The sequence below is a fragment of the Microtus pennsylvanicus genome, chromosome 14, assembly GCF_037038515.1.
Source record: "Microtus pennsylvanicus isolate mMicPen1 chromosome 14, mMicPen1.hap1, whole genome shotgun sequence".
Taxonomy (NCBI): Eukaryota; Metazoa; Chordata; class Mammalia; order Rodentia; family Cricetidae; genus Microtus; species Microtus pennsylvanicus.
Genome location: NC_134592.1, coordinates 34,345,890 through 34,364,089, shown reverse-complemented (window position 1 = coordinate 34,364,089; position 18,200 = coordinate 34,345,890). Strand labels below are relative to the sequence as shown.

At 44.5% G+C, this 18,200-nt stretch overlaps 1 protein-coding gene across 11 annotated transcripts in view; it reads right to left on the bottom strand.

Moving 5' to 3' along the window:
• The window catches only part of Slc8a3 (solute carrier family 8 member A3), a 147,263-nt gene that overhangs the window by 116,123 nt on the left and 12,940 nt on the right, over positions 1 to 18,200 (bottom strand). For all 11 annotated transcript variants that reach the window (XM_075947588.1, XM_075947582.1, XM_075947580.1 and 8 more), the window contains exon 2: positions 11,491 to 13,335. In XM_075947588.1, coding sequence (XP_075803703.1) covers positions 11,491 to 13,274 — 1,784 coding nt within the window. In that variant the 5' untranslated portion in view covers positions 13,275 to 13,335. The remainder of the gene's footprint in view (positions 1 to 11,490; positions 13,336 to 18,200) is intronic.

Here is an 18,200-nt window from a genome sequence, read left to right as displayed (position 1 = left end):
ACAATACAAAGAATCAGTGAAACAAAGAGTTGGTTCTTTGAGAAAATCAACAGGACAGACAAACCCTAATTCAAACTAACCAAAATGCAGAGAGAGACTACCCAAATTAATATAATCAGAAATAAAAAGGGGGCATAACAACAGACACTGAGGAAATCCAGAGAATCATTAGGTCATACTTTAAAGACCAGTAATCCATAAAATTGGAAAACATTAAAGAAATAGAGAATTTTCTTGATAGGTACCACATACTAAAATTAAATCAAGACCAGATAAACAATTTAAGTAGACCTATAACCACAAAGGAAATAGAAGCAGTCATTAAAAGTCTCCCAACAACAAGAAGAACAAAAACCCAGGGCCACATGTCTCCAGCATAGAATTCTACCAGAATTTTTAAAAAGATCTAATACCAATATTCCTCAAATTGTTTCACACAATAGAAACAGAAGGAACACTACCAAACTTCTTTTACGAAGCTACAGTTATCCTGATACCCAAACCACACAAAGACTCAACTAAGAAAGAGAATTACAGACCAATCTCCATCATGATCATTGACGTGAAACTATTCAATAAAATACTGGCAAACCAAATCAAAGAACACATCAAACAAATCATTCACCATGATCAAGTTGGCTTCATCCCAGAGATGCAGGGATGGTTTGACATACAAAAATCTGTCAATAAATAAACTGAAAGAAAAAAACCACATGATCATCTCATTAGGTGCTGCAAAAAACCTTCGACAAAAATCCAACACCTTTAATGCTAAAGGTTTTGGAGAGAGCAGGAATACAAGGAGCATTCCTAAACATAATAAAGGTAATATATAGCAAACCAACAGCCAACATCGAATTAAATGAAGAGAAACTCAAAGTGATTCCACTAAAATCAGGAAAAAAAACAAGGCTGTCCACTCTCTCCACATTTATTCAACATATTACTGTAAGTTCTAAGTAGAGAAAAAAGGACAACAAAGGGAGATCAAGGGGATACAAACTGGAAAGAAAGAAGTCAAACTTTTGCTATTTGCAGATGATATGATACTATACATCAGTGACCCCAGGAACACTTCCAGGGAACTCCTACAGCTGATAAACACCTTCAGTAATGTGGCAAGATATAGGATTAAATAAAAAAATCAGTATCCCTCCTATATACAAATGATATATGGGCTAAAAAAGAAATCAGAGAAAGGTCACCCTTCACAAAACCCACAAATAACATAAAATATCTTTGGGTAACTCTAACCAAACAAGTGAAAGACCTGTATGACAAAAACTTTACATTTTTAATGAAAGAAATTGAAGAAGGTATCAGAAAATGGAAATATTCCCCATGCTCTTGGATAGGTAGGATCAGCATAATAAAAAATGGCAATCTTACCAAAATCAATCTACAGATTCAATGCAATCCTCATCAAAATCACAATACAACTCTTCACAGACCTCAAAAGAACAATACTCAGATTTATATGGAAAAACCAAATTAGCCCAGGAGAGCCAAAACAATCCTATACAATAAAGGAACTTCCAGAAGCATCACCATCATTGACTTCAAGCTCTACTATAGAGCCACAGTAATAAAACTGCTTGGTATTGGCATAAAAACAGACACATGAATCAATGGAATCAAACTGAAGACCCTGATACTAATCCACACACCTATGAACACCTGATTTTTGACAAAGAATCCAAAATTGTACAATGGAAAAAAAGAAAGTATCTTCAACAAGTGGTACTGGCATAACTGGATGTCTACATGTAGAAGAATGCAAATAGATCCATGTATGTCCCCCACTCATAAAACTCAAGTCCAAATAAATGAAAGGTTTAAATATAAATCCAGTTACACTGAACCTGATAGAAGAGAAAGTGGGAAATTGCCTTGAGTGCATGGGCACAGGAAACCACTTCCTAAGTATAATCCCAGTAGCACAGACACTGAGAGCAACAATTAATAAATGGGACCTCCTGAAACTGAGAAGTTTCTGTAAAGCAAAGGGCATGGTCAACAAGACAAAATGACAGCCTACAGAATGGGAAAAGATCTTTACCAGCTCCACATCTGACAGAGGACTGATCCCCAAAATATGCAAAGAACTCAAGAACCTAGACATTAAAATTCCAAATAATCCAATTAAAAAATGAGGTACAGATCCAAAATAGAGAACTCTCAGCAGAAGAATCTCAAATGGCTGAAAGGCATTTAAGGAAATGTTCAACACCCTTAATCATCAGGGAAATGCAAATGAAAACAACTCTGAGATACCATCTTACACCTGTCTGAATGGCTAAGATAAAAGCATTGATGATAGCTTATGCTGGAGAGGATGTGGAGTAAAGGGAACACTCCTTGACTGCTGATGAGAGTACAAACTTGTGCAGCCACTCTGGAAATCAGTATGGTGGTTTTCTCAGAAAACTGAGAATCAATCTACCTCAAGACCCAGCGATACCACTCCTGGGTATATACTGAAAGGATACACAATCACACCACAAACACATTTGCACAACTATGTTCATAGCAGCATTATTTATAATAGATAGAACCTGAAAACCACATAGATGCCCCTCAACTGAAGGATAGATAAAGAAAATGTGGTACATCTATACAGTGGAGTATTACCCAGTTATCAAAAAAACAATGACCTCTTGAAATTTGCAGACAAATGGATGGAACTAGAAAAAAAACATCCTGAGTAGGTTTTTTTTCAAATCCAGACTCAGAAAGACAAGCATGGTATATACTCCCTCATTAGTGGATATTAGATGTAAAGCAAGGGATAACCAGGTTACAATCCATAACTCCAGAGAAGCAATGTAAAAAGGAAGACCCTAAGAGCGATACACATGGAGGGCCCCAGAAAAGGGAAATAGTTAAGATCTCCTGGTAAATTGGGAGAAGGGTAGAAGGGGAGGGAATGGGGGGTGGAAACATGAGGGCTTTAGATGACTGAGTTGGGAGAGGAATTGACAGGGGGAAATGAAAAAGATATCTTGATAGAGGGAACCATTGTAGGGTTAGGAAGAAACCAGGGGCTAGGTAAATTCCCAGGATCTACAAGGATAACCCCAGCTAAGACCCTTAGCGATAGTGGAGAGGGTACCTGGACAGGCCTTCCTCTATAATCAAATTCGTGTTTACCCTAATTGTCACCATAGCACCTACATGTAATAACTGATGGAAGCAGATGCAGTGATCCACAGTCAAGCCCTGGGCTGAGCTTCCGGAGTTCAGTTAAAAAGAGAGAGGAGGGATCATATGAGCAATGTGTGGGAGTCAAGACCATGACTGTGAAAACCATGGAGACAGCTGACCTGAGCTTGTGGGAGCTCATGGACCCTGGACCGAGAGCTGGGGATCCTGCATAGGACTAAACTAAGCCCTCTGAAAGTGGGTGACAGTTATGGGGCTTGAGCTGTTGTGGGGGGCTGGTGTGGGACCAGGATTTATCCTGGGTGTATCAACTGGTTTTTTGGAGCCCATTCCCTATGGTGGGATACATTGCTCAGCCTTAATACAGGGGAGAAGGGCTTGGTCCTGCCTCAATTTGGTATACCAGACTTTGTTGACTTCCCAAGAAAGGTCTTACCTCCTCTGAGGTGGGATGGGAGGAAGAGGAGGGGAGGGGTTGGGAGAGGAGGAGTGAGGGGGAATTGGGGCTAGTATGTAAAGTTAAAATGTTTTAAATAAATAAAAAAATAAAGAATAGTCAGTTTGCATTAACACATCTCAAGGAGACGTAAGCTCTTATTTCATCTGTTTCATGAATGTCTCTCTATTTCTACCCCATGTAATAGGTCTGACAGATAAGCAGCCTAATCTCATATCTACAGCCGAGTTCAGGTATGATCTCACAGATCCTTCTCAACACAGCCCCCTGCGACAGCCGCTACTCATTTCCCAGACCTGACACTGATGGAGAGTCTTATTTTCTTCCACAGCCCTGGACACCTGATAGAAACACACACTGTGCCACTTATGGAGAAGAGCTCCCAGGAGTTCCTGGAAAGGCCTCAAGCTGCACCTCCTAGGATAATGAAGATTTTCCTGCTGGGTCCCGCTGAATCCAGTCATCCGACTGGTCCAGCAGGGATCAGGTAGAGGGGAAGAGGTTGAAGGAGTGTCACTTGACTCTTAGGAGAAGCATGACAACTTTCTACCTTGGTCTTGAACACAGGCTACTTTGGATACTCAAACCTAAGAAGAGCCTTTGGAAGGGACTCAGTCCCAAATAATGCAACTGAAAATGGAGATTATCCAATGATGTTACTCTCCTGGAGAGGGCAGATCAGTGAACAGAGCAATCACCCTGGTCGCTTTGAGATTTTGTGCCACTCAGCATCACCCACTGGGAATGTTTTCTGTTGTTCCAGCATGCTTCATCCTGGCTGTGACATGCATTGTTTAGGTATGGGCGCTTGCATTCGTCTAGCTAACTGTCATAGCATAGACCATTGTAGCATCGGTGCCCCATGTCAGACCTTATACTCTGTGCTAGTTTAGAGAGGACAGGGGGCCTGTCTTGCCAGAGACTCCCTTCTAAGTCACGTTGCCCACCATCTATCAATACAACTCTTTAGGTCACTCACGGAATTGTCATGGCAACTTCATGTTTCCACCCCATCAACCAGTTAGAAAGGTTAGTTGGTGTGGGAAGGCGAGAGGAGGAGGAAGGACTTGACTACAAACACATGGTAGCCAGTGGCCTTTTATATGGTCAGATTTCTAGAAAGATCAATTCCCTCCAGAGAATTTGACCTTTAAGACTGGAGAGTTTTCCAGGTTGGGGGAGAGGCTGCAAGTATGCCTGGAGAGAAGCGGTGGTCGTCAGGGTCTATAGTGTACCAGAAGAAATTAATGAAATCATGGTGGCAAGGGACAGAGATGCCGAGAGACTAAGGCCACACTGACTCAGGAGGAAATCCGTCAGAACAAGAAGGCAACCCTCCTTGTTGCCTCGGTCCCAGGTGGCTCTCTGATACCAGCTCTCGTCTCTGCTGGATCTTCAGGGTTAAATCTCTCTGCCTTGCCCAGAGACAAGCAAATTCATTACGGTGAAGGAGGAAAGAGCACCATCACGGGGCTTTGGTTCCTGGGAGACATCCATCTTCTTGGTGCTACCATGCAGAAAGTGTTGCTGTCCAAGGGACAGGCTTTTAAAGAGATACTTTCCCAGCTTCTTCTTGCTTATTCAAAGTCATAGATCAGAGAGAGGACAGAGGACAGCCTAGTGGGGATGCCAACAGTGAGGATGAAAGGAATGCCGGGAGGGGTATCAGATTAGAGGAGAAGAGGGACTGAAGGCTCTCAGGAGGAAGATGTTGAGTGCAGGGACACCACAGCAGAGGCGCCGCTGACCCTGGAGCATATCCAATCAATCAAGAAAGGCTGTAGCAGGGCATGTTTATAGGAAAGAGCAAGCATGAGAAAATACTCTACAAATACAGATTAATGGAGCAGAGGGAAGCAGAATGAACACATGTGAAGGTTTACAGCCCAGGCAATGGGCGACTGTCCTGCTGAGGTAGCTGCCATGCTGCTAACAGCTCGTCTTCTCAGTCACCACAACCCAGAAAGAAAAGGTTAGAGCCAGCCGTGGGTTCAAGAAATGTCACAAGGGATACACAGGAGAAATTAGACCAAAATGTCTGGGAGGAACTGGCCTACTAGAGAGAGATGGCATTCATTGCCCATTCTACAGTCAGACTTCTTATATTTGGAGTAGTAAGATGCTGCCAAGATGCCACTATTTTGAGAGAACCAGCTCAAGGGCTCACTACAGTGTCATCTGGATCATGAATGAGTGTTTCTTCGGGGACTTCACATGACACGAAATGGCAACTGGACTGGGTGCATGCAAGGACAGATTTTCCAGAAGGTACCCACACATGCTGACACTTAGCAAAGGAAGGCATCAATGGCTGACCTTGTACTAGCATCCACTTATCAGAATGTTCCAGAATAAATACTTTTTAGCTTTAAATCCTTCTTTAAAGTTTAAGTTTTAAGTCAGTTCTTTCACATGAGCAAATAAAATAATGGGTTTTATTGTGACGTTCTCATAATAGATCACATAATTTTGCCCACATTTGTCAACCCATCCCCCTCCTCACCCCTCCACACCCCTCCTCACCCCTCCTCACCCCTCCTCCAAACTTCTGCTGGTTCCTTTCTATTCTCCTTCTTCCATGTATACTCAGTGGATGGTAGAGGTAAGAGTATAACTTGTATGAATGATAACTAGTGTGATACTTGAGAATATTTATGCAATGTTAGTTAGCAAAATCCTCAAATCATTTGATTATTACAAAAAGTCCCTCAATGACGTAGAGTCTACATATGTGGTGCTTACTGTATTTGAAGATCAAGTAGTCTGTCTTTGGCTATCAAGTATATACTACTGGCTTTCTGCCAGGACTTTAGACTGGATTGGGAAGCATAGTTTAATTTCTCATTAAAAAATAATAAGAAAACAACATCGTGAATAATCAGTCTCCTGCCTCCTTCATGGGGCCAGGGGAAGCCTATACAAAGGTAGAAAGAAAGGCACACGTCTAACCCATACAAAACCACCTAGGAATTTGATGGAAAGATCAGGTCAAGAAGGAGCCTCACTAACTAGCCTGGCTCTATGAAAGCATCAATTGCCTTTGTTCTTAGGAGTGAAAGAGGAAACTTTGACCTTTGGAGTCAGTAGAGTCCAATGAAGACAAACCTTTATTAAGGATAAAACCCAATGGTACAGGGTCTTACTTCCCAAACAGTCTCAAGGTGAACCAAGGTATTAAAAATAGTCCATGCTGTATTATTATTCTTAGTTAAGACATTAGACACGTAATATTCCAAGATTCGCACTCCCAAGGTAGTTTTCACATCCAAATTGTCATATTCTTTCCAAACTTAACATTTTACTGGTGAATAAAAATAAAACAGAGATGTCTGAAATAGAAGGGGACATTCACATTGGTAGCTTCTAATGTTCTCCCAAGCCTGACTTTCCATCATATCTAATGTGATATTGAGAAAAATCACTTTCACCCTCTGAATTCATCTTTATAATTTGTAAAATGAGAGGTCAAATACTTTCCAGCGTCAGCATATAATTTGGGTTACACACATGCCACACAGTCAATACTGCGTTCTTCCTTACAGGAGGCCTCTGCTATTTAATTAGAGTAGATCCTGCCATTTGCATATTTGACATCTGTGGCTTTGACTATTTCCAGAGACCCCCCAAAGGTCTGTGAGCTGCAAAAACCTGTTATTTTGAAGACGCGTGCTGTGAGCTGGAGATATATAGAAGCCAGTCACTTGCTTAATGAGTGAAATTAGCATGCAGGCGAAACTCCTGTCTCCAAGAGGTTTTGTTACTGTTTGCTGTAGACTCAGCAGCCATAATTCTGAAGACGTCAGCAGTATCTGTTACATGTCAACGGTTCCTTGTAATACAGGAGAAAGTCAGTCACATACCACCTTCCCTCCCACTTACTATGTCCTTAATGAAGGTGCCTTAACACTTGAGTGTGTCTCTGGCACACAAGGAGCTTGTCTCTCACACACGGTAGGGAGCTCTTGCTCCCCTTTTTATTGACTCCTTCCAAAACATACTGTTCTCCTGTGTGTCTATATTTGTGTGTGTACACTGGTCCTTTCTCTCTGAGAGGAAGATCCTTGGGAGATGAAAGGCCAGCTTGTCTTATTTCTCTATCCTCAGGGCTGAGTAATGAACTAAGACATACCAAACATTTAGTAAATGTTTGTTGAATGACTGAGCACCTGAAGGAGATGGCAGAGAGATAAGGGTGCATTTTTTTTCCTATTTGTATTTTGAAGTTAACATTATCTCACAGATAGATAGATCATATTATTTCTATTGCTTCAGCAACGACAAAATCTCTAGAACCCATGCAGATGACATCACTATGCCTTGGGTCCATATCTATTTATCAGGTTTCAGGCTTCGGGATTTTCCATCGTACCACGATGCTCCCTTAAAGGAGTAAATAAGAAACATCACGGATCTAGTGTGTGCACACAAGCATTCTAGTGTGTGAATGCAAGGGTTCACACACTACAGCACTCGTGTGGAACTCAGAAGACAAGCTTGGCTGTCAGCCATCTTCTACCTTCTGAGACAGGATCTCATTATTGTTTCTCTACTGTGTATGCTAGGTTAACTGGCCTGCCAACTCCCAGGGATTCTCCTGTCTCCATCTTCCATCTCCCCACAGGAGCCCTGGGATTACAGGTGCTCATCTTTCATGTTCTGAGGATTCGAACTCAGTTTCTCACAGAGGCACAGCAGGTATGCTTACTCACTGAGCCATCCCCTTGGTTCCAGTATTCCTGAGAGAGCATGGACTTGCCTGGAGCTTGGTGATACCTAGGCAAAAGTTCCAGTATCGCCAGTTTTGATAATTATTGGGCAAACAACGGTTCAAAAGATAAGGAGTCAAAACAGGGATTATTCCAAAGATCACTCAGCTTCTGTCCAAGTTCCTGAAGGTGTCAGAATCAGTTCCCAGAATGACTTTACAATTAGTGAAGCCTTAGTAAGAGTTGGGTTGTTGCTGTGTTGCGATTTGAAAGTTGGAATTGGAAAGTACTCATTCTTGACTCAATTAAGCAAGTCATTTGAAAAGCTGTTTTTATTTCTAGGTCTCATGGTTTGGTCAGGGCCTTCATAGTCTTTACTTGTAAGTTGAGACTAGCACCATCATGGGTTTACAGGAAATGCTCTACCCTATGTGTACTTCTGATAATAATGTTTAGGAGCAAGTGCTTTAGAAGGTGCAAGGCCCTGTCTGGTTCTACTATTTCATAAATTCAAGCGAGGACTCATCCCAGTGACCAGAGTCTAGCACGAGCATTAATTACAGTCATACAGAGATTTCAGTAACCTGATCCCCTCAGTAGTGTCTCCTGGAGATGCTGTTCATTCACCACACTGCTGCTACCAGCCTTGCTTACTGAACACACACCGTGAAACCAGAGCATCGCGAGACATCCCAATAAGTTCTGGAAGAAAGACATTCCTATTTGATCAGTGAGAGAGTTACATCATAGGTAATAAAATGTTTCTTACTCGTGTGGTTAAGTCAGTGGAGAAGTTGGGCTTCTGACCAAAAGTATGCAGAGTCCATGGTTGCTCAACTCCATACCTCTGCTGCCTCTGGTTATAAAATTACAGTTTAAAGCACCATGGGTCAGGTGACTGTATGGCAATAGAGTAACATGCTTTGGGCTTGCTGTTCTGTAGTAAAGAAAGAGTAAAGGATCAAACTGTACAGAGGCAAAAGTGCAAAGGGATAGATAGAAACACACTTGTTTACCAAAGCCAAGGCACACATACGCATGTGCACATAGCAGAGGAGGGGAGAGGGATGGGGCAGAGGGAGGGAGGGAAAGAGAGAGGAAGAGAGGGAATGAGAGAGAGGGAGGGAGAGAAAGAGGAGGAGGGGAGGGAGGAAAAGAGAAAGAGGGAGGGAGAGAAAGGGAGAGAGGAGGGAGAAAGGGGGAAAGGGAGGGAGGGAGGGGGGAGTTTTAAGTAGGTGGAGTCATACTCAGAGATCCTAGATGAATAACTGATGATTAAGAGAATGAATAAATTAGGGACCAATTTCTGAAAGTTCTGATCTCCCCCAAACTAACTGTCTATGACACTGAAAGACAAATATTGACTGCGAATCCCCCCCAAATCTAGCCAACTACAGGGAACTGTGTGGATTTTATGTCATCTAATGTCTGACAATGGACACATGCCAACAAGACCATGAAATGTGTGAAACTTCACAAAGTTTATCTTCCCAGTGAGAGCCTGGTTTTCCTTGTATGCATGAATACGATCGTAGATCATGTAGAAATGGCTAGTATTCTCCAGAAGGCACAGGTTTTTGCTTATGTTAACAAATGATTATCCTTCCTAGTAAAAAAGTCTCAACAGTGTTCTGACAAACCAACTTCTCAAAGCTATTACAATTCAGGAGTCAGTTTCCCTTGCCCTATTCTTATAGCGAGTGATAATATGACCAACATTCAATGCCTATATTTGGGTTCAGAAGATCTTAGAGCTGGAAGGACATGTGTGATAATCCAACCCTGCCTCCAGACAAGGAAGGTATTATTATTGTCACACTTTATATGAGTGTTTCTTTCAGTTACTAAGTGACTTGTCCAAAGTCAAAAAAGACGGGGAAACACAACAGAAGAATCTCTTGGCCACCCAGTTGTTGCCAGCAGAATTGAAGCCTTTTAGGTCGTCCCATGGCTGCGCAACAGGCAGACCCAAGAAGAAATTCTCCAAGAACACCTTTCCTGGGACCATTGATCCCCCTTTCCATGAGACCCTTCCCTTCCTTTCCTTCTGCTTTCTGAATAATTCCATTTCTCCTGAATAGAAGTCCCAGGTTCTGGGAGCAGTTTTCCATCCCCCTTGATATCTCTCCTCCACAGCATCTCCTACTGTGGAACAGTAGGTACTCAGAGGAGGGTACCTTTCTCATTGGTATCCTCATGAGCTTCCTTGAAAAGCTGACCCTGCTGCAAGCTAAGAAAGCCAATTTTTACTTTTTCAGTGTATCTGTGCAACCAGAGATTCAGAATGCCCCATTTTCAGGAAGGATCAGTGAAGAGAGACGACAAAAGATCAGCCTCTCAGGTTCTGATGGGAGGGATGGGGCAGAAACAGTGCAGGGGAGACTTGGACTGTGAAACCACACAGAAGACGTGGTTTCTTTCACAAGTCTCCTTCAGTGTCTAGCCAGAATTTGAAGCTTATACCGGACCTAGAGGCAAAGACAATGGCCCTAAGACTTTTCCCTCTCCATGACGTTTCCAGTACTCTGGTCATTAACTTGTCTCATTCAAGTTAGACAAGCCATGTTCCACAAAATAGCTTATGGATATTTAAAGACCTTGCCAAGTTTCAATCAGCTTCTCAATTTCTAAATGGAAAGGGGAGTGTCTGGAATCTGGCGACGTAGCACAACTGCAATGTGGTCCTGGGGAGAAATAAACCAGTGCCAATTATTTCCTTGAGGATATTATGACCAGACTATTATTGTCCTAGAATAGTAAGTTTCCAAACTCATAACCCTTGGTACGGAAGAGAGAAGAGGGAGAAGCCTGTGTGCTTTCCCAGCTCTTGCTTGCTGGCTAGCATTCTCCAAGATCGCATATAAACATCTACTGTCTCACACCTCTGCCATGCATCGTCTTGAGTTTTAATGGACAGAACGTTCTGTGTGCTTAGACCTTGCCACAGGACTCTTTGTCTAGAAACAATTTAGAACGAGAAAACTTAAGGGGGGCTTGGGCACAGGCCCCGTCCAGTGGTGTCTGCTGATCCCGCATACCTGTGATGAAAGCAAAGTTTGCAATTAACACAGACATAACAGAGCGATGGAAGGAGTTGTGTGGAAGTTCAGAGAGAGGCGGCGCAGGGTGGGCTGTGCGGGAAGGAAATATGGGAAGGTTACTTACACAGTTTCATCATTCTTGAACTCCAGCTCCCCATACGTATCCTCAAAGTCCTCACCACCACCCTTGGCTGTCCCTTCTACTGTCCTAAAAGGGACGATGACTGTGCCCCGGGCACCTGATGTCCTCAGAACCTTGACTTCCATGACGCCAATGCTCTCACTGACGTGAATGGTATCACATTCAAAAGTGAAAATTCCTGCATGGTCATCATCCAAGATGGTCACTGTGGCCACACAAGGGGAGGCCAGGACAGCCCGAGGCAAGGGAAGACTATTGAGCATGGCTGGGGGCATCCCTTCCTCCAGCGGCTCCTCTTCCACACGGACATTGCTCAGCCTCACAAAGAAGTGCTCGTCCTCCTCGAAAATGTCATCGTCAATGATGCCCACCGAGAACTCCTTCTGGGTCTCGCCTGGCTTCAGAACCACCGTGCCCTCTGTGAACTCATAGTCGGCCCCGGCATTGGCAGAACCATCTTCTGTTTTGTAGTCCACATACATGGTCTTGGACACGTCCCCTCCTTTCCTCACCACAGTCAGGAGGACAGCTCCACAGTTCTCCAGGCACTGGTAGGAACACGGGTCGAAGAAGACCTTGGAGGCAAAGTCCTCGGGCTCATCCGTGTGCACCTCGCTCATGCTGGCGGTCTTCTTGGCCTGCTCCGCTGCATGTTTCTTAAGTATATTGCCTGCACCTGTCATCATGCGGGTGGCTTGGATGCGGTAGAAAGCGCGGCTCTTCTGTTGGTGGGAAAGGGCATAGTAATTGGCCATCTCCACCAGCTGATCTAAGTCCTTCTCTGGGTGTTTTTGTTTCAGATCCTTAAGAATCCGGATCATCTCCCTGCGAGACTCATCTACCTCCTTCCCTTCCAAGGGGACCAGGTTCCCATCTAGGAAGTGAGAGTTCATCATTTTCCCATCCATCTCAATGCCCTTAGGGTGCTCGCCCTCTGTCTCAATGATAATTCCTCGGTGTTTATCTGTGCGGTATTTTTTGTGCATGTATTTGTAGAAGAGCAGCCGCTTATCTGCCGCCCAAGCCAGCAGGACACACACTGGAAAGAAGAAGAGGGTAAGGAGGCCTTCCCACACCTGGACCACACCAGGAGAGAAGACTGCTAGGATCATGTAGAGCCAGATATAGGCAAAGATGCTCCAAGCAGCAGTGACAAAGAAGACTCGCAGGTGCTTGATTTTCCGGGTCTCCCCGTCCGGGATCACATAGACGCATATGCCAATGATGATGAACATGTTGAAGGCCGCGCTGCCGACGATGGTGGATGGTCCCAGGTCACCAGCAATGAACCCGTGACCACACACCTCAATCAGAGACAAGAGAATCTCTGGAGCAGATGAGCCCAGGGCCATCAGGGTCAAATTGGAAACAGTTTCATTCCAGACCCTAATTGTAGTTGTGCTGGTCTCTCCATTGGGCTTTTTGATAGTCACTTCCCTCTCCTGGGAGGTGATAACTTCAATCGACGCCATGAAGCGGTCAGCAATGATAGACACCCCAAGAAACATGTATATCAGGGCCACAAAATAGACAATGACCCTGGCAATCTTATCCCCAAGGGAAGGGTTTTCTGGGTACCAGATTGGCAGGATGACCCCCTCCTTGCAGTCCGATGACCCCGAACAGGACTCATTGTTCTGGCCTGCACTGGGCACATCCCCCGAGTCACCGGCCTCTGCTCGAAGACCATTCAGGAAGAGCACAAAAGTAACCAGCCCAAAATGGAGGAAGGCAGAGGTGAGAGGCTGCAACCGTAACCACGCCATACACAAGACTTAGCTTCCTGCTCCACCACAGCACCAATGGTCCTCCTGACAGGCCTGAGACCTAGAAAGAAAAATCAGAGAGGCAGGAAAAGACATGAGAAAAAATGGGGTCAACAAATGGCAGGTTCCCACCAACACAAATGGATGGTTCACCTCAATTGACATATGGCACTGACATACGGAGCTGTCTCTCACTTGGAAAACTGGATGTCAATGGAAGACACGAATAGCTTCTCTGGCCTCAAAAACCATCTGGTGGAGACTCGGTGGCAGAATGGTTTGAAATAGCTGGCAAGGCTAGGAGTGGAAACCCAAATGACACCCCCTAGTCCTGAGTTGTAGCTCCCCTTGTCCCTAGAATAAACTTCGAAGAGGTCCTTGTGCCCTGAGTCTTTTTTCCCACTTGTACCATTGCTAGAAATCTCAGTCTTCTTTGCCTTGCTTCCATACTCAAGAACCTTGCAAAGCACGGGTTTGCAAGCGCATGTGCTGAATTGAGGTGTGTTTTTAATGGGCTGGTCCCTGGGATAGAACACCTTGTTCTGTGTGTAATTGAGCTCTTGTGGGTAAAAGCTCCTTCCTCAAATACAAAACTTCTGGAGGCAGCCAGGGATTTTTGAGGCTCCTTGTAAAAATAATAAAATTAATTTCATAGTGACCGCTGTCTGCATCGGAGCTAAACTGAAACTCTGCAAAGTGTGCCTCCGACTGTGCCTCTCTCTGGCTCACCTATCAAACCATGCGCAAGACAGGCTATGGATCATTCAGCGGCAGAATTCTGAGGGAAAACATGGAGAGGGCCAATAAGTAGACATTGTTACTAATAAAACATGTGAACGTTTCTCATAAACACGTCTGTAAAGACATGAAGCATATTTGGGGAAGGCACACGGCCTTATCTGTTGGGCTCAAAGCACTGCATGGTGGCCCTGTTGAAGAGACTGGAAGGACACTCAGGGTTTCCAACGGAGGCAACTTCATTTGTGACTGTAAGTCCTTCCGCTCTCTGGCTCACTCAGACAGAACAGGAATGGAAACAACCAAGCCCGAGTTTTTATAGGCAAGCCATCCACTTCTCCCTCGCTGCTAAAACCCTGTGGAGTGTGGTTAGTAATGGGTGGACATGGGCTTCCAGTTATTCAACGCCTCAGAGGCGTTGAGGTCCTCATCTTCCACACAGGCTGTTCTTTCTCCAGTGGTTCTCACTTCTGAAAGCGTCGCTCCCTCCTACCCAGTTATCTGTGCAGGTAACAGGTGTTCGTCCGCAAGCAACCCTCTCCCTCCTGCTCTGTGTCCAGTCCCGCACTGAATCCTGTTAGCTCTCTTTCCGGTCTTCACCACCACCCTCAAGGTCCAAGCCACCATTGTCCCCTATCCGATGAACCTGCTACAGTGACCTTCTAACGAAAAGCCCCACTCCAACTCTTGCCAGAGAATAAATCTCAATTCTGCTTTCCTCTTCGGTCAGTACTATTGGGATTCTGGGACGAGAACCAAGGACCCCACACCTGCTAGACAAGTACCCTTCCACTGAACAATAGTTCCAGTCAAGCATAGTCATCAAACACCCGTCCCCCACCCCCATAAAACCACAGATTTAAGTGTCTCACTCCCCCTTAGCTGAAGATCTTCCGTAGTTTCTTCTTGCTTTTGGTATAAATCCTTTATTCCCTACTATGACCAGAAAAAAAAGCCCCGTGGGAGCTATATCCTTCATTATCTTCCCACTTCATCCTCTTGTTATCTCACTACAATTCAGCAATGCCCTTCCTTCATTTCTCCCTGGTTATACAAGCTAGTATCTACCTCAGGACCTTTGCACGTGCCGTTATTCATGCCTGGAAGGAGAGCTTCCTCTTTGTACCTTCCAATCCCAACAACACTCTGTACCAACCCAGTATCACTTTCTCAAACAACAACAACAAATGTCCTTTGACTGATTAAAATGGTCAGTGCTCTCTGTTATCTCCTCCCACTGGAGTCTTTCTCTGTGGCATTTCAAATGCTCTGAAATTGTATGTTTATTTTCTAGTATTAGATGATTAATGTCTTATCCACTACTCTGTGCTCACATAAGAGCAAGGGCTGGGTCTCCCCTGTTTACTGTGGAATCCTGAGTAGGTGTTAGCAGGGTTTCTCAAATGCGCACTTTTGAAATGGATAAATGTAGTCACCAAAAAAAAAAAAGCCTCCTGAGAGATCAATCAGCCTTCTTCAAAAACTATTTTATGATCTAAATTATAGTTAATTGCTTTGGAAATATATAAAGATCTCATAGATGAATCATGAGTCAATTTTAGAGGTTGTGTAGGCTCTCTTTAAATTCCTAAAACTCACTGACAGAAATTCCCCCCAGTACAAAGATATGCAGCCTATACTCTAACTACAAAGGTCTTCTTTCCAGAGAGCTATAGATGACCTTCCCTTCATATTGCCCAGAACAGCAGCCCAAGGCTGGGGCCCACACTAATCCAGGAACTGAGCAGCATCACCATAACAGTGGCGTGGGGTCCTTGTCCTTGACTTCACGTGGAAGATAAGGGGTCATGAGATAACTGTTCAGGAGCAGAGTGCTTGAAAATGTTCAGCATCACATCCAAAGCTTGGAAAATGGTCTTGGAGCTGTGGTGTGCAGAGAGATCCCCATCCACAAATCTGATACTTATTTGCCCTTGAGAATTGCGGACAAAGGAGGATCTTGCCTTCTAGCCTCCACTTTGAAAACTCCTGACTTGGTTGATTCTCATAGGCGCCTTACAGGAAGAGATGGAGGTGGGCCCAGCTGAAGCAGCTTTTTAATCAAGAGCCCATGGGGTGAATGAAGGTGGCATCCCCAAGTGGGCAGCCATCCACAGACGTGGGGCATCGTGGAGGTGGTTGTCCTGCTCAGCAGGGCAGAGCCATGGTCTTTGTTATTCCTCAGTCCTGCAGACAGACTGTGGCTCCAGGCTGTCATGGGGAATGCCCTGTCATGGGACTAGACTTGGAGGCTGAGAAAACAGGCAAGCTGAAGGCAAGAATAAAAGGAAAAGGCAGAAAGGCGACTGGCTAGGGAGCACTCGCACCAGTGTTTGGCGCTGAAGGAAGAAACTCTGAGTGCCTGCTTTCTCTTTCTGCCTTCCGAACCCCAGAAATAGATTCTGGCTGCAGCGTTGTTAGACTGTAAGGGACAAATCCACTTACAAAGTCAATTGTCTTTTTATTTAATGCCATTGTTCCAGGCCCAAATACAAACTGAGGCAGATTCTAATCTTTCAGGGTATCTCCTTACCCTTTTAAAGACCCAGACCCAGCGATAGGGCTCAGTTTGGAAAAGATATTAACAGCAATTGCTATTGCTAAGCATTTACTACACACATCATGTTATTAGTAATTTTTATAACAACCCTACGAAGTTAGTAAAATTTTTATTTCTTTTTTTATATTTTTGAGAAAATGTCTTATTTCAATCATTTACTCAAAGTTTAAGCCAAAAGAAATCATTAATAGAGCCAAAATATACAAGGATATGACATAAAGCGTACAGTTTTAAGCCACTCACTCGATTTTACCAAAAGGTCCCATTTTGTTGTAGAACATGAATGGCTCCAGTCAGCTCCCAGTCTGATGCAGACTCGGGATCAATGTGACTGTGTGGTTGTACCCACAGAGGAGACACTAGCCATTTGGCAGAGCTTCGGAGTCCCCAGGCTCAGGGCTACACTGGCTGCCTGCTTCTGTCACCCACCTGAATATTCTCCTCATCATTCAACTTGACAAATATTGACAAATGCCTGTGATTTGCCACGACATGCCAGTGGGTAAAATGAAAAACGAGATGCAGTGTTTGCCCGCCAAGGTACACTTGAGTAGGAGGAGAAAGAGACACAAAAATAGAGAGTTTCCCTACAAAGTGTGGGGGCAAGGGCAGAAGGCTCCGGGTACTCGGGGAGGGCGCTGAGCCAGCGTGGGACTCAGGGAGGCAGTTCTGAAGGAGATGATCCCTGAAATAGGTCTTCAAGCATGAGTGAGCTTTAAAAAGAAAGAAAGAAAATAAAGAAAGCAAGAAGAGCCTTCCAGTCAAAGAGAACAGCCCCGGCAAAGACGTGGCGACTTGAGACAGGAAAGAGAGCACAGGAAAGAGAAGCCAGAAGAAGCCGGATGGCAGGGACGTGTCCATTCACTATAGGTCTTCCATGGCAGGCTGAGAAGATGGAATTTGATCCTAAGACAAGGAAAACCAATGATGGGATTCTAAACAGAAGAATAACACAGTCTGATTTGTGTTTCAGAAAAATCCATTTCCCCAAAGGCTTAGGATAGCTCTAAGGAAGAAAAGACTGGAAGAGGAAGATTAGTTCAAAATACGCTTGGGAACAGAGCAGCTGCAGATAATAGGGGACTATGGCTTACTCCACACAGAGTGACCCCCTGCTTCCCTTCTATCCCTTCAGCAGAACACATGTCCTGGCTTAGTCCATGACCTCCTGTCTCCTTCCTAGCTTATTCTCCTAATTCACTCCCCCTCACTCCCCAGGGCCTTCTGCAAGGTGTCTGTGTCCTCAGCGGTAGCTCCCGACATCTTTTAATATTGCTGGCAAATTTAATTAAAATCACTGTTCCTCTGCTCGTCCAGATCATTAATAAAACAATGCCACCAGGCCAGACTGAGCAATTCTCCCTCCCGCTACGCCCTCCACTTTCTCCAATGGGAACAGAGTTTAGGGCCTGTCACCAGCCTCGGTAGAGTCTATCTGCTCTGCTTCTAAATCCAGGCGCCCCTGCACAGGCGTCACAGCCAATTGACATTAAAGTTATAGATGCAGCCCGGCTGCGCTTGCTCTGACATGTCATCTGGATGCAAGCACACTGCAGAGTTTCCTGGGTTTCCTCTGCCCACCTCAGGAGATGTTTGTGCAGAGTCCTTGCAGGTCCTCAACTCCCTGC